The 14,669-nt window shown below is 45.9% G+C and overlaps 1 protein-coding gene across 13 annotated transcripts; it reads right to left on the bottom strand.

Moving 5' to 3' along the window:
* Positions 1-201: 201 nt before the first annotated feature.
* On the bottom strand, positions 202-10,371 carry LOC126987344 (uncharacterized). 13 transcript variants are annotated; one of them, XM_050844326.1, is made up of 6 exons: positions 10,246-10,371; positions 5,749-5,940; positions 4,493-4,655; positions 886-1,211; positions 534-693; positions 202-493 (listed from the first exon to the last, which is right to left on the bottom strand). In XM_050844326.1, the coding sequence occupies exons 1-4, from the start codon at positions 10,281-10,283 to the stop codon at positions 1,131-1,133; spliced, it is 474 nt and encodes a 157-aa protein (XP_050700283.1). In that variant the 5' UTR covers positions 10,284-10,371; the 3' UTR covers positions 202-493; positions 534-693; positions 886-1,130. The 13 variants fall into 13 exon arrangements, with proteins under 13 accessions (XP_050700283.1, XP_050700282.1, XP_050700281.1 ...); XM_050844325.1 differs by lacking the exon at positions 10,246-10,371 and adding an exon at positions 6,670-6,743; XM_050844324.1 differs by lacking the exon at positions 10,246-10,371 and adding an exon at positions 6,174-6,534 and having other exon boundaries at positions 534-573.
* Positions 10,372-14,669: the final 4,298 nt, after the last annotated feature.

The following is a 14,669-nucleotide window of genomic DNA, read 5'->3' on the forward strand; positions in this document are numbered from 1 at the left end:
AAAAAGTGGCAAGATGCAGTGTGGAGGCCAGTTTCTCAAGATGAGCCGAGCAAGGCTGCCTCAAGATGCTGTCCAATCAGAGAAGAGATCACCTATGCAGCCCTGCAGTACACAATGGCAATTTTCAGACTACAAAAGCTTTCAGGTAAAAAAAAACTACACACATTTCGCGGCAGCCATGGAGTCATTATTGAAACTGAATTATTAGCATTAGAGTTTTACTATGGAGATATACATATATTACCACTGTAGTGAAAGACAGAGTATGGAAGGAAAATCACCAAAATTTGTAGAAGTTTAGTAAAATAAATGTTTGCAATATACAAAAAATCTACAAAAGGTGAAAATGACATCCTGAAACTAAGGTGAAGATATGAAAGCAAAATACCTTGCCTGAAAAGGTGTGTAAAAACCTGCCTGGGTACACAAGTGCCTGAAAAGGTGTGTAAAAACCTGCCTGGGTACACAAGTGCCTGAAAAGGTGTGTAAAAACCTGCCTGGGTACACAAGTGCCTGAAAAGGTGAGTAAAGACCTGCCTGGGTACACAAGTGCCTGAAAAGGTGTGTAAAAACCTGCCTGGGTACACAAGTGCCTGAAAAGGTGTGTAAAAACCTGCCTGGGTACACAAGTGCCTGAAAAGGTGTGTAAAAACCTGCCTGGGTACACAAGTGCCTGAAAAGGTGTGTAAAAACCTGCCTGGGTACACAAGTGCCTGAAAAGGTGTGTGAAAACCTGCCTGGGTACACAGTGCCTGAAAAGGTGTAAACCTGCATGGGTACACCAGTGCCTGAACAGGTGTGTATAAACCTTCCTGGGTACACCAGTGCCTGAAAAGGTGTGTAAAAACCTGCCTGGGTACACAAGTGCCTGAAAAGTGTAAAAACCTGCCTGGGTACACGAGTGCAGAGTAACAGCCACACCCTGCAACACTCAGGATGCAAGTAACTGCTGCACCAATAAATGCTCCCGACAACACTACGTAACACTATAGTATAACCGTAAGCCTTAGGAAATATAAAGGCGTAAATCCATAAGCCTTAGAAAATATAAAGTCCGGAAGTAAGAACTGAATCCCCATTGATCCTCAGCCTGGTATCCTCTGAAGCCTTGGCCCGCCTGAGGACTGGAGTCACTCTGCAGACCTAAACTTCTCCACACACTTGGTGGCCTCAGTGAGGGCAGACATCAGCTCAACGTTGCCTTCCTCCATCTGTAAGGAAACAGACATTGATACAAGGTGACTGGCTGCCACTTCTGACTATATTCACCTACTAAGAAATCCCAACACACCCTTGTTTTGGGAGCAGCTGTGTGGTACAGATGGGGCACCAGCCCATACACCCAGGCCAGGGGTAACCTTTAACCTTTAGAGCATAGGTCCCCAACCCGCGGCCCGCGAGCACCCTTGGTGCGGCCCACGGGACTTTACATCATTCAACATTAGGTGCGGCCTGCCGAAGGGCTCCAGGATCATTTCTGTGGCCCGCGGTGCAGACTGTGGGCACATGACCGGTTTACAACTTTTTAAATTTCTGCAGTGCTGAGAGCCAATGAGCGTGCGCTGTTAAGCCGGCCAATCAGCGTCCACTATGGCGCACTTTTCGGCTTTATAAGGGGGCTTCGGCCATTCAGTTTTCGTGTCTCTCCCCTGCTCTAGACTGCTGAAAGACTTGGCATGTGCTCAAGACTATGCAGTGACAGTCTCAAACAGTTCAATGTGCTCGGCTCCCTTGAGAACCCTGTAGAACTGTGGGATACCTTCAAATGCGACTCTTTGAGCTGCCAAGGAGTGTATTGGAAAGCGCCCGAGATCTAGGAGTGGGTTTGCCTCGGAGGAGATGCTGGAGAATATTGAGGAGAGACGCGCTGCCAGACACTTGCTGGGAATCGGGACCATGACAGGGCTCTGTCACGTAGGACTAGAGCTCTCCTGAGGAGAGACAAGGAGAGGTATGTTAGGGGTCTTGCTGAGGAAGTCAGGGGACACTTAAATGAGAATGACTTCCAACCTGCTTACCGAGCCCTGAAGAAGCCCTGCTCCAAGTCTCCCTCCCAGGTGAGCGCTATCCAAACAGCTGATGGCTGCCTCGTGTCGGACGTGGAAGGGCAGAGGGCTCATTGGGCTGAGTATTTTGAGCAGCTGTACATGGCAGACCCTCCAACTGGGCAGCTTCCAGCTACTGGGTTGCAGGTGGCGGATGCTGATCCACCCATTGACGAAAGCCCACTCTCTCCCTGAGCACACACCTGGTCTCTGAGCTTCTCAAGATAAGGCTGCAGAGAGTTGCATCTCAAGAATTTCATGGACCTGAAGCATATCCTCAATTTTGTAACAAGAAGTCTGTGGTCAACTGTAATGAACTCAGCAGTGTAAAACCCTACATTTCTGGAGGATCCTCTAACAAGTACTAGCAAGGATGTGATCAATCTCCTTTGCCACACCACTAGTATTGCTGCTCCAAGACCAGCGGCAAGGCTCGCATCTCAGGAACCAGTAATCCTCAGCCTTCTGGGTTTTGCAAAGCTCAGAAGGAGTGAAATGTTGATGTTTCTGGTACAAGAGCCGTGGGGACCAACACATATCACACAGCCATCTCTCTCTGTGCCAGTAACTGCATTAAAGTCACGCACGACAATGAGTGGGTTGTGTCAGGGCACTGGTCAACTACAGAGTCAAGCTTGGCGTAGAACATCTCTTTCTCCTAAAGTCCACACATCTCAGTAGGGGTGTACACTGCAATAAGAGATATGAAGGCCAGGGAGTGCTTCAACATCACCAGCATCACACACTCATAATCCCCAACAACAGAGGACTGCAGTCAGCGAGAAATGGCCACAGCTACTCTCTTGAGACAGGCACCATCGCTGTGGCCCACTACTGATCTCTCCCTCACCAGGTCTCCTCATCTCAGAGCCCCACTATGTTCACTCTCAGCCTCCCGAGTTGTGTTCCACCCAAAATTGACGTCTCTTCTGGGTTCTCGTTCTGTTTTCCTTGGATGGAGCGGTGTCTAGCCTAGTCTATTTTTTTGTTTGTTTTAATTTTTGCCCTTCCTTGAGCTCCCTCCGTTGCTGTAAAAAAATAATATAGACAAGCTGACAAATGAGGCTGTCGCTGATCCTTCGGGGGGCTCAGGATGTTCCAGGCACCCACGCAGAGAGTCCGACGGAGATCAACATTTTTTGAAGTTTCAGATGCCTGTCTTATGGGATTATAGCTGTGGCATTAGGGGGACAAAACCAATTATATGTAGTTTGAACAAGGAAAGACATGCTAAGCTTCTGTCTTGGGGGGTATCACTGAGGCACTTGAAGGACAAAGCCAATTCTATCTAGTTTGCACAAGGAAAGACAGGCTACACTTGTCTTGGGGGTTACAGCTGTGGTGTTAGAAGGACAAAGCCAATTCTATCTAGTTTGAACAAGGAATGACAGGCTACACTTGTCTTGGGGGGTATCACTGAGGCACTTGAAGGACAAAGCCAATTCTATCTAGTTTGGGACAGAGCCAATTATATCTAGTCTGCACAAGGGAAGGCAGGCTATGTTTCTGTCTTGGGGGTTACAGCTGCAGCATTAGGGGGACAAAGACAGTTCTATCTAGTCTGCACGATGAGAGGCAGGCTATGTTTCTGTCTTGGGGGTTACAGCTGCAGCATTAGGGGGACAAAGACAGTTCTATCTAGTCTGCACAAGGAGAGGCAGGCTATGTTTCTGTCTTGGGGGTTACAGCTGCAGCATTAGGGGGACAAAGACAGTTCTATCTAGTTTGCACGAGGAGAGGCAGGCTATGTTTCTGTCTTGGGGGTTACAGCTGCAGCATTAGGGGGACAAAGACAGTTCTATCTAGTCTGCACGAGGAGAGGCAGGCTACACTTGTCTTGGGGGGTATCACTGAGGCGCTTGAAGGACAGAGCCAATTTTTCCTAGTTTGTATGAGAAAAGGTAGGCTACGCATTATCACTGAGGCGCTGGGAGGACAAAGACAGTTCTATCTAGTCTGCACAAGGAGAGGCAAGGCTACACATCTCAGGCAGAACAAGATACAAGTTGCGAAGGAAAACTCATCCTTGGCACACCACATACTAGGTCACTTTTCCCTTGCATTATATTTCTTGTTCATCCTGTGGTGTGTATCTTGACTTTCCCAGTGCAAACTAGAGCAAAGTTGACTCTGTCCCTTACACCACATACTAGGTCACTTTTCCCTTGCATTATATTTCTTGTTCATCCTGTGGTGTGTATCTTGACTTTCCCAGTGCAAACTAGAGCAAAGTTGACTCTGTCCCTTACACCACATACTAGGTCACTTTCCCTTGCATTATATTTCTTGTTCATCCTGTGGTGTGTATCTTGACTTTCCCAGTGCAAACTAGAGCAAAGTTGACTCTGTCCCTTACGCCTCCATTCCTTGTTTGCATAAAGCACGACAATGAATTTCCTGACCAGTGGAATTTGAGTTAATGTATTAATAAGTAAAATGGTACATACAGCATCGAGGATAAGCTTGTAGTTGTTCTTTATCATGATGTTGGTGTTCCGGATCTCCTCCATGGACTGTCTGATCTGCCCGTCCAGGTCAGCCACGTCATCACTCACTTCCTTGCACACAATGTCCTGCTCCGTCTGGTTGCGCTCCAGGTCCTCGAGAACCCTGCAGAGAAAAGACTTGCCTCACCTTATGCAACAGTGAGTGGGTACTGGACACCGACATCCGTGGTGCCTCAGTATGATCAGCGGGCCATCGTGAAATATGTCAGTAAGTTTGCAGATGATACCAGGATCGGTAGAGTAATTGAGTCGGATCAGGACGCTAGTATTCTCCAGGGTGAACTAAACAGATTGTATGACTGGGCGAATAAATGGCAGATGGAGTTCAATGTAGGGAAGTGCAGTATTCTGAGTGTAGGTAGGAACAACCCTCATAACTATTGCTTAAATGACAATCTTATGTTCTTTCTTAACACTTGCTACACCTTACACAGACATGAGTGAATAACGGGATCACCGGGCCATGACGAGGAATAAAATGGTGCAATTCTTCATCGCTCTTTGCTTTTGGCAGGAAGGTGAAACCTATCTGGAGGACAAATGCTCCTCTGGAAAAAGTTGTGAGAGGAACAACTGATACTTGTACAGCAAGGGGAGCAACGGAGCACTTCTCAACCCCTTGACTGTGGACTTCCTGCCAGAAGACATCACCAGGATACAGAAATGGAACAAAGAGTGGCTGCTACAATTTAATATAGAAGAATGTATTCCTGCACCTTGGGAGGGGATATCCAGCACACCGATACCACATGGGAAACACTCCACTATCCACCACAGAGGCAGGGAAAGACCTGGGAGTATGGGTTACCAGGCTACCAGTGAAAGCCAAATCCGTGCCAATCGCAGCGGACGTGTTAAAGGGAATGAAGAGACAAAGGAGGTAAGGAAAAGGCATCTCAATTCATGAGGAAAGAGAAGTGACCAGTATGGAAGTAAAGATTCAAGTGGAACAACCACATCATACCTACAAGGGGAAGTGTAGAGGAGATAGACATGGCAATAGAAAAGTTAAGAGAGTGAGTTGGTTGGTTGGCAAAAGATATGTGTGGTGAGAGGGCCTGCCAAGACGAGGAAGCCTGGAGGAGCCTCTTCTGCCACGGCGCTCCATTCAGGGGTGGCTGTGTGAGGGGACAGTGTCAGAGAAATAGATGCAAAAGGAAAATGGTTTGTATACTGAAAACTTCATAAAGGCTTACTGTTTCTGCTCCTTGATCTCTTTGTTGAGGCTGTCCTGCTTGAGGTCCCACGCCTGGTGGATGTGTTGCAGCTTGGTTTCTGAGGCTGTGAGCTGCTGAGTTAATTGCAGATTACTCTGTTCTTGGTCCTTGATCTCCTCCTGAAGTTCGGTGACTTGGGAGACCCTCTTCTGGATGGCTGCCTGGATGTCCCTGCCAGGGTACACTGAGGTAAATATTTACACACGCTTCATCTTATTCTTACTGGGCCTGTCACAAGGCTGATCAAAAACATGACTGTGGGAGGCTAAGGATAATAAAGTTGGGAGCATCAGCTGTGCATGGCCACGGTTCTCATCTCTGTACAAGTGGCCCTTGAGCCTGAGGTGGGTGAGAACACAAACAGAAGACACAGGGTCAGCATGACATACAAGTTTACTGTTTACCTTCCCCAGGTTTCCCCAGGTACCCATTTATCCACCAGCCCGAAAGAGAGAATGAACAGCTGGGTGCCTTGTGTGCCTGCCATTTGAACCCTGGCCCACAGATTCATAGTTAGGCACAGTAACCACTGCACCACGGAGATGTTAAAATGAAGCACCTAATTCAAAGAAAGCTGTTTCAAACCAATCGCTGCCATCGGTGGCCCACATCCACGAATTTATCCAATCTTGTTCTGGTACTTTCAACCATGTTTTAACTAAATGAATCGCTGTAATGTCTGTTCCAATTACCCGGCTATTTCCAACCCATTCCTGTCATCTGTGGCCCCTGCCCATAAACTTATCTAACCTGGTTCTGGAACTTTCAATCACATTTACTCAATAAATGGCTGTAAAATCTGTAAAAGTCTCCTTGAATTGAAATTCTTGTTTATCTCCTTCCTTTCTTGCTACTGGTTATTCATGCCCACTGCCAAGATGGTGCTGACCTGCTATTTACCAAAAACACTTACTTGTGGTAAGCCCCTTCATCAAGTCTCCCTGTGGTGTGGCTGGCATGCCAGCTACAGCTCCACTAGCTTAAGGCCCGTCCAGACGAGGGGCAGTTGCCCGCCGTGCAAACACTGTTACCATATCATACTAAGCAGCGGGATGACGTCATAAGCACATAAACGAGGAAACAGATCTGGCAACAAACAGTGCTACCAGATGTTGCTGTGTGCCACAGTCCCTACTCCGTTCACCGGGCAAAAACTGGCGGGCAAACTTGTGTCCACACGATGGGCAGTTGCCTGCCCGGCACTGCCCGTTGATCGTATATTCCTCGCTTGTTTAGAAGGGTTACCAGGTCGAACAGTTGGTGGAGGGTTTTTGCCACTACCAGGCACACATAGCAGACCGGGCAGTCCAGGGCAGGCAGCCTGAGAGTAGCACAACATGGGCTACAGCAAGGGTGCTGTTTATAGAGGTCAATTAATTGCACAGTGGCTTCCCTTGACCACACCTGTTCTTTGCCACACGGGACAGACATGTTCTCCCGTCAAGTGCACGTACGGTGGAAATCTGAAACTGACTGCAAGGGAGTTCCGCAGGTTAACTTTGTGTGTCTGGCAACATGCTCTCTTTATACCAACCATTAAACCAGCAGGTATTGCCTCGCCCACGAGCAAGGGCACTTGGATGATTTGCCCGTAGTTTTCCCGCTCCTGACGTCATCTTCGCTCCCACCATCGAAACAGTTGAAGCAGTATGATATCTGGTAATAGTGTTTGCACGGCGGGCAACTGCCCCTCGTCTGGACGGGGCTTCAGGTTTGACCCTGGCCAGGGCAGTCACTGCACAGCCCACCAAAAAATTATCCTTATTTTCAAGATGGCTGATAAACTGGCAGTGTCTGAGGAGCCTGGAGAAGATACTGTGATGATCTGAAAGTCCCGGCGGCACTGACTCCTGGGATGGAAATGGGCACCGACACAGAGAAATCAAAACACGCTTTTCTTTGCAGTTTCCAAATGGGTGTTCAGTTATGAGCAGTGAGTCGGAGTGGCTTGGAAAGTCAAGGGTAAAGTAACACCTTGTGCAGCCTTTCAGGTGTTTGGTGCACGATGACCTTTACCTCGCCAAACTTGGGGCTCAGTCGTTCTCTTTAGATTTTTTTCTAATTCATAGAAATTAATATAATTCTATAAATATGCAGCTTTATATTCACTATACATTAGTTTGCAATACGTTAAGAGTATGAAGTACATGTTAAAGCTGCATCATATTCTATCATCCAATCCATCCTGGTTGTCTGCGTGGGTGGGGTATTTACAACACCCCGCCGAACACGGGTGAAAACTCACATACACGCAGTCTGTGGCGCTCAGCTCAAACATTGCAAGCAGGCGACCTACCCGCACTGTTTACCCACTAAGGTCTCACACGCACCGACAAGCGGGCGAGCGAGCTACCCCACCGATTACCCGCCACACGGTGCGTGCCTCGTCAACTCACGAGGCAAAGCAAGCCATTAGGTGCTGGCGTGTTACCCCGCTGTTTGCCGCCGCCACGATTCATGACTGAGGGCCTCATCCACGCTCAACTGAAGAGGCAAAGTGAACCATTAAGGGGCAGGCGAGCTACCCTGCCGTTTACTCACAACATGGTGTATGCCTCGCCCAGCAGTCACCAGAGCAAAGCGAGCCATGAAGGCCGTTTACCCATGCCACACGGTGCATGTGTGCATGCATGTCTCGTCAGTGCTCGCTCATACACGAGGCAAAGCAAACCATTAACCCTTTTTGTTGCTAAACGCTCGCTGCGAGCTCCAGTCGCCTCAAATTTCCCGCGTATGAGTGTGTTCCAACATCATTTCTCACCCACAGCATTGCCAATTCAGTGGGTTTTCTACGAAATTTGGTGGAAAATCATATCAGCCTATAGCGCAAAAAGCACGCAAAATCAATGGATGAGCAACTGGTGGATGTTGTTGACCAATATAGCTACATTTTTGCATAGCTTCACCTATCACATGACTGATATTTTGACCAAATAGTTGTAAATTTTGCAGTTGGCAATACTGCCCTGCCAGCACCCCATCACCAAGAGATCTACTCAGTAGTTGCCTTACGGCTGACCGTCGCGCACATATAAATGTTTGTCTTCACAGGCAACACCCCCGGAACGTGCCTGTACTTTCACAGGAGAGGCTTACATTACTGAATCGTATAGAGCTTGGCCTCCTCTTTCCAATGGTGTTTTTGTTTTTTTTAACTGTGATGAATAGTTTTTGAGATACAAAGGTTAAAAGAGCGAGCACTAGCGTCACTTGCTGGCAGTGCTAAAAGCTCCCTCTGAGCACCAGTCACACATAGCAAAAAACACCCCCTGAACATGCCTGTACATTTGCAGGAGAGGCTTGCATAACCGAATCTTATAGATTTTGGCCTCCTCTTTCCAATGGTGTTTTTGTTTTGTAGCTGTGATGAATAGTTTTTGAGATACAGCAATTAAAGATCCCTTCCCCCAGTGTGCCTGGGGGATAGTCTCGTTCAAGCGCTTGCCAAGGATAGGGTTAAGGAGGCTACCCTGCAGCCATTAACCAACAACCAACCAGTGTTAAATTATTAGTCCATATTTAATTTGTGATTTATGTGTATGTAAAACTATAACAATGCTTAGAAATGCCTTAGAAATCCTTTTTTATTCAATCGAGATAAAATTTGATATTTGATTATAGTCCCGTCGATCATGAATTCACGGATCACAGGAATCTCATAAGAACCAAATACCCGTGAACGGCGGGGTCTTCTGTAATTATATGAATATGCAGCTTTATATTCACTATACATTAGTTTGAAATATGTTAGAGATGAAATTACATGTTAAGCTCCATCATATTCCATCATCAATCCATCCTGGTTGTCTGTCTGAGCCAGTCCAGGGTGACCTGCTGCAAGCCAGCCAGCTCTGCACCATAGCTCTGTCTAAGCCTCTAACAGTCTTGCCTGGGCAGGTCATAGTGTTCCTATTTCTAGTGCTGCTTCCAGTAGTTTAGTCAGCATACCATTTTGCTTCCTCTGTACATCCTTCATCCTCATCATGTAGATTCTGAAATTTATTCTGAATTTATAACACAATTCTCCTCCCTGACTGCAAGGACATTAGGGAGGTTCATTTTCATAACCTTTTCTGCCTCTTTTCCTCCCTCCCCTGCATAAACAACTAGGAGTAAGTCTGGAAGCCATGAGTGAATGACTATTAGTTTAATGGTTTTACTCTGATTCTGAATAGTTTGTTGTGGTGAGAGGAGACAAGGAGGCTAACAAGGGCAGGGAAGCAGCTGTTGAGGAAGAGGATGGCTGGGCAGAGCACAGCAGAGGCAAGGACTTCAGAGGAGGTACAAGGAATGAGAGCAGCAAAGGGCAATGCAATGGACACAACTACCTGGAGAAGGTTCATAAATGCCATCGACCTCAATCAGGAGGCGATCAAAGAAAAAGAGAAGGACGACTCCATTCTTCCCATTCTGGCAGAAGAAATCTGAAAACAAAGCAAAATGAAACAAACAATTGTAAATATAGACCTCACTTACTTCTCCTTTGACTTTTCCTGCTGGATCTCTTGCAGCATTGCTGAGCTTGTCCAGTTTCTCCTTGGTTGTATTGATGAAGCTGGCTCTCTGCTGCAGCTGGGCCAGATGATCCTTCTTCTTCTGGTTGTCCTCTTCATCCTCATCATGTAGATTCTGAAATTTATTCTGAATTTATGAACACAATTCTTCTCCCTGACTGCAAGGACATTAGGGAGGTTCATTTTCATAACCTTTTCTGCCTCTTTTCCCTCCCCCTCCCCTGCATAAACAACTAGGAGTAAAAGTCTGGAAGCCATGAGTGAATGACTATTAGTTTAATGGTTTTTACTCTGATTCTGAATGAGTTTGTTGTGGTGAGAGGAGACAAGGAGGCTACAACAAGGGGCAGGAAGCAGCTGTTGAGGGAAGAGGATGGCTGGGCAGAGCACAGCAGAGGCAAGGACTTCAGAGGAGGTACAAGGAATGAGAGCAGCAAGGGCAATGCAATGGACACAACTACCTGGAGAAGGTTCATAAATGCCATCGACCTCAATCCAGGAGGCGATCAAAGAAAAAGAAGGACGACTCCATTCTTCCCATTCTGGCAGAGAAGGAAATCTGAAAACAAAGCAAATGAAACAAACAATTGTAAATATAGACCTCACTTACTTCTCCTTGACTTTTCCTGCTGGATCTCTTGCAGCATTGCTATGAGCTTGTCCAGTTTCTCCTTGGTTGTATTGATGAAGCTGGCTCTGCTGCAGCTAGCCAGATGATCCTTCTTCTTCTGGTTGTCCTCCTGAGCACTGCCAACTTCTCGTCCTCTTCTTGATCTCCTGTTCCTCGCTGGCCTGGATCACAAGGCCCTCCAGCCTCTGCTTCTCACTGCCAGCTTGGTGAACAAGGGACATCATGCCTTGGGGACAAATTTCTGGCTTATGGTAAATTGGTGGTTGATGGGTGAAGCAAGGCATTCTGAGATGGTTGAGATGCCTGGTGTGACTGAAAGAGGATTACTTTGTCAAGTGTGTATATGGAGAGGACATCAAGGGTGCAATGGATCAATGGACAAGTAATGGAGGTAGAGAGTTGACAGAGCTGGAGACATTTTCTCTGTGGCCAACCCCTTGGAGGAAGTTCCCACAAGGCAGACAGACACACAGATCACCGGGAAAAAAGGGAGAAAGTGGTAGCAAGAAGTGAGTGGTTCACATGACAAAGAGATGGTGGGACAGGAAGGTGGGAGGTGTGTCTGTCTCATAGTGAAGTAAGATCACTGGTGGTACAGTCTGCAGTATTCTCGTTAATAGTCTAATACTGTGGATAATACAGGAGGCACATGCATGACACAAACACAGAACAGTGCCACAACTCACTGGAACCTTCAGAACCACAACCAACAAGGTGCAATTAACCATGTAGCAGCGAAGGACAAATTTGTGCCATGATATAAACCCAAAAATAATGATACATAATCTGATCACAAATGCTTTGACATATATTATGAAATGGTTTGTGTGAGGTGATTTTTCTCATTTTCTCGCTTAGAGGACCATTAGAAACATGATCCCCGCTGCTACTGGGTTAAAAAGAGAAATCCATTTTCTTGTGTACAGCATGGGAGGCTGCTCAAGGGCAAAGAACAACAACAAAGCCTGCTGGGCACTGCTCCAGTAAAAGGAAAAGAATGAGGGCCAGAAAATGTCAAGTATGGGTGGAGTCTTGATACTCTCCTCTTGAAGAGTACAAGTCACAGACAGGATGAAACACAGACAATGGAAGGCTGTTCCAGTTTATCAGCAAATGAAAGAACGAAGATGCTCATTAACTCTTGCATGAGGAATTTGGATGAAATAGGGATAAGTGTAGCTGGGCCATGGGAGGGGGGGGGGGGGAGGCATGCAGTTAGCAGTCAGAATGAAAATATTGGTGGAGACGATACAGAACGCCCAACCTCGAGGAAGCTGATTTAGCTAGAGGAGATATGAAGTTTCCAATTAAATCTTGACCCTCTCGCGCACCGTAAGTTTCCAATAAGTTTCTATTCCACTCACCATGCATTTCTCAGGCCCGACCGGCCTTTTTTTGCCCCCGCGATACTCTGCATTCCCGGTCGTATTTTACCCTCACAGATATATCGTACCCCAATAAATTTGGTATCAATGGCTTCTTAAAGACTTGTACTAGAAGATGCACAAATAAAAATAGAGGAAAATATAATATATAAACAATACAGACTTGTTTCAAGTGTCTGTATAGGGTATTGTGGACAACAAATCCTAAGTACCAACTCTTCCCCACTCGCTAGCTCAAAGTTTTGTGGGCCAACTTTTTTAGCTGAATATAAGTTTCGAAGCAGAATTTCGTGAGGATTCTCATGGTATCTTCAAAATCCTCATATGCCTATTAGTTCCCAAGTTACACCGAGAAAACCTTATTTTTTCCTCTCCTGGAAGAGTAGGCTAAAAACTAAAAATCACTCAAAGCTCCTCATCTACCCTCCCTAGAAAGGTTGCCATATGTTACCATTAAGAAACTTATCCCAACAAATGACGCTCCCAAATTTGATGCATTTTCACCGAAAACATTATTATTATTATTATTCAACTTCTTTCAACAGAAGACCCTCTCAACAGGTAGTACATGACTCCAGACTGGAGGCTGCAGAACGCTTAACCTCAGACCTTGCTATCATTTCTGATTGGGGCAGAAGGAACCTTGTGTCCTTCAATGCCTCAAAAACTCAATTTCTCCACCAATCAATTCGACACAATCTTCCAAGCACCTATTCCCTATTCTTCGACAACACTCAGCTGTCACCGTCTTCAACACTAAACTGGAAACTTCATATCTCCTCTCTCGCTTGATCAGCTTCCTCGAGGTTGGGCGTTCTGTATCGTCTCCGCCAGTTCTTCTCCCCTGCACCGTTGCTATCTATATACAGGGGCCTTGTCCGCCCTCATATGGAGGATGCATCTCACGTGTGGGGAGGCTCCACTCACAAAGCTCTTCTGGACAGAGTGGAGGCTAAGGCTCTTCGTCTCATCAGTTCTCCTCCTCTTACTGATAGTCTTCTACCTCTTAAAATCCACCGCCATGTTGCCTCTCTTTCTATCTTCTATCGATATTTCCACGCTGACTGCTCTTCTGAACTTGCTAACTGCATGCCTCCCCCTCCCAGGCCCTGCGCTGCACTCGACTTTCTACTCAAGCTCGTCCCTATACTGTCCAAACCCCTTATGCAAGAGTTAACCAGCATCTTCACTCTGTCATCCCTCACGCTGGTAAACTCTGGAACAACCTTCCTTCATCTGTATTTCCTCCTGCCTACGACTTGAACTCTTTCCAGTGGAGGGTATCAGTACACCTCTCATCCCGAAACTTACCTATATTTCGGCCACTACTCTGTACTCTTTTTAGGAGCAGTAGTTAGAGGGCTTTTTTTTTTATTATTGTTTTCTTTTTTTTATGCCCTTGAGCTGTCACCTTTGCTGTAGGGAAAAAAAAAAAATAATAAATAAATAAATAAATAAACTGTCAAGTGGAGCATCATACATAAAACCAGTGAAACTTGTACATATGGAACAGACACTTGCTCCAGCCTTGTCCTTAAGCCGCGAATTTTGAAAAATCAACCGCTTTGGTGCGAATCGCCATAACTCCCTTATTTCTGGGGCAACAGAAAAGACATTAGTGTCAATTGACGGCAAAATGCAAGGGCTATATTTTATGATTAGCGACTGGGCTAAAAAATTGACTCAAAAGTGTCGAAAATCGAATAAATTCACAAAAAAAAAGGAAAAGTCTTTTTGAGTTCCCATTGAGTACCAACTTTTTGAGAATTTCACAAAACTTATTTAACAAATGATTTAGCCCCGCCAATGTGCTTTCCAAAATAGTGCATAACAAATCCCTACTCCCAGTAGTTTCGTCGCTAGAGCTCAAAACATAAACCTTGTCGAGAGCGATTTTGACGAACTCCAGGCATTTTGCCGTTTTTGTCTAGTGTGGCCTTGCTATTGCCTCTAGAAGGCTGTAATTGAGCATGTAGCCCCTCTTGACAATGTAGTCTGACCAGCTTGAAGGATGTTTTGATAGCTCCATTCTAAGTTTGTCGTTGAGCCGTCACAAAATAGTCTGTTTTTCGTCCCTTTCACAGCGATTTGGACACACCTTAGTTTTTTTGCTTATAACTTTTTTATTTATTTAATGTTTTCCAATTTTTCTTTTCTGATTATTAATCTGTATTAAAAGAGCTTTCATTTGCCATCACAGAGTAGAGGGTAAAGTTTTGAACTGGGTCAAGGCATGGCTTAGCAATAGGAAGCAAAGAGTGCAAATCAATGGTAAAAGATCTGACTGGGGATGTGTTACGAGTGGGGTCCCACAAGGTTCGGTATTAGGTCCACTTTTGTTTATTATTTATATCAATGACTTAGATACAG

This window comes from Eriocheir sinensis, chromosome 64 (genome assembly GCF_024679095.1).
Source record: "Eriocheir sinensis breed Jianghai 21 chromosome 64, ASM2467909v1, whole genome shotgun sequence".
NCBI classification, from domain to species: domain Eukaryota; kingdom Metazoa; phylum Arthropoda; class Malacostraca; order Decapoda; family Varunidae; genus Eriocheir; species Eriocheir sinensis.

What these genes read in the sequence shown, in the direction of transcription:
- LOC126987344 (XM_050844323.1), bottom strand. Translation starts at nt 6,280, where the DNA reads ATGAATCTGTGGGCCAGGGTTCAAATGGCAGGCACACAAGGCACCCAG. An exon ending in GAGATCAAGGAGCAGAAACA is followed by an intron (nt 4,656 to 5,748) that starts GTAAGCCTTTAT and finishes TTTTCTCTGCAG; the next exon opens with GGTTCTCGAGGACCTGGAGC. An exon ending in ACAAGCTTATCCTCGATGCT is followed by an intron (nt 1,212 to 4,492) that starts GTATGTACCATT and finishes GTTTCCTTACAG; the next exon opens with ATGGAGGAAGGCAACGTTGA.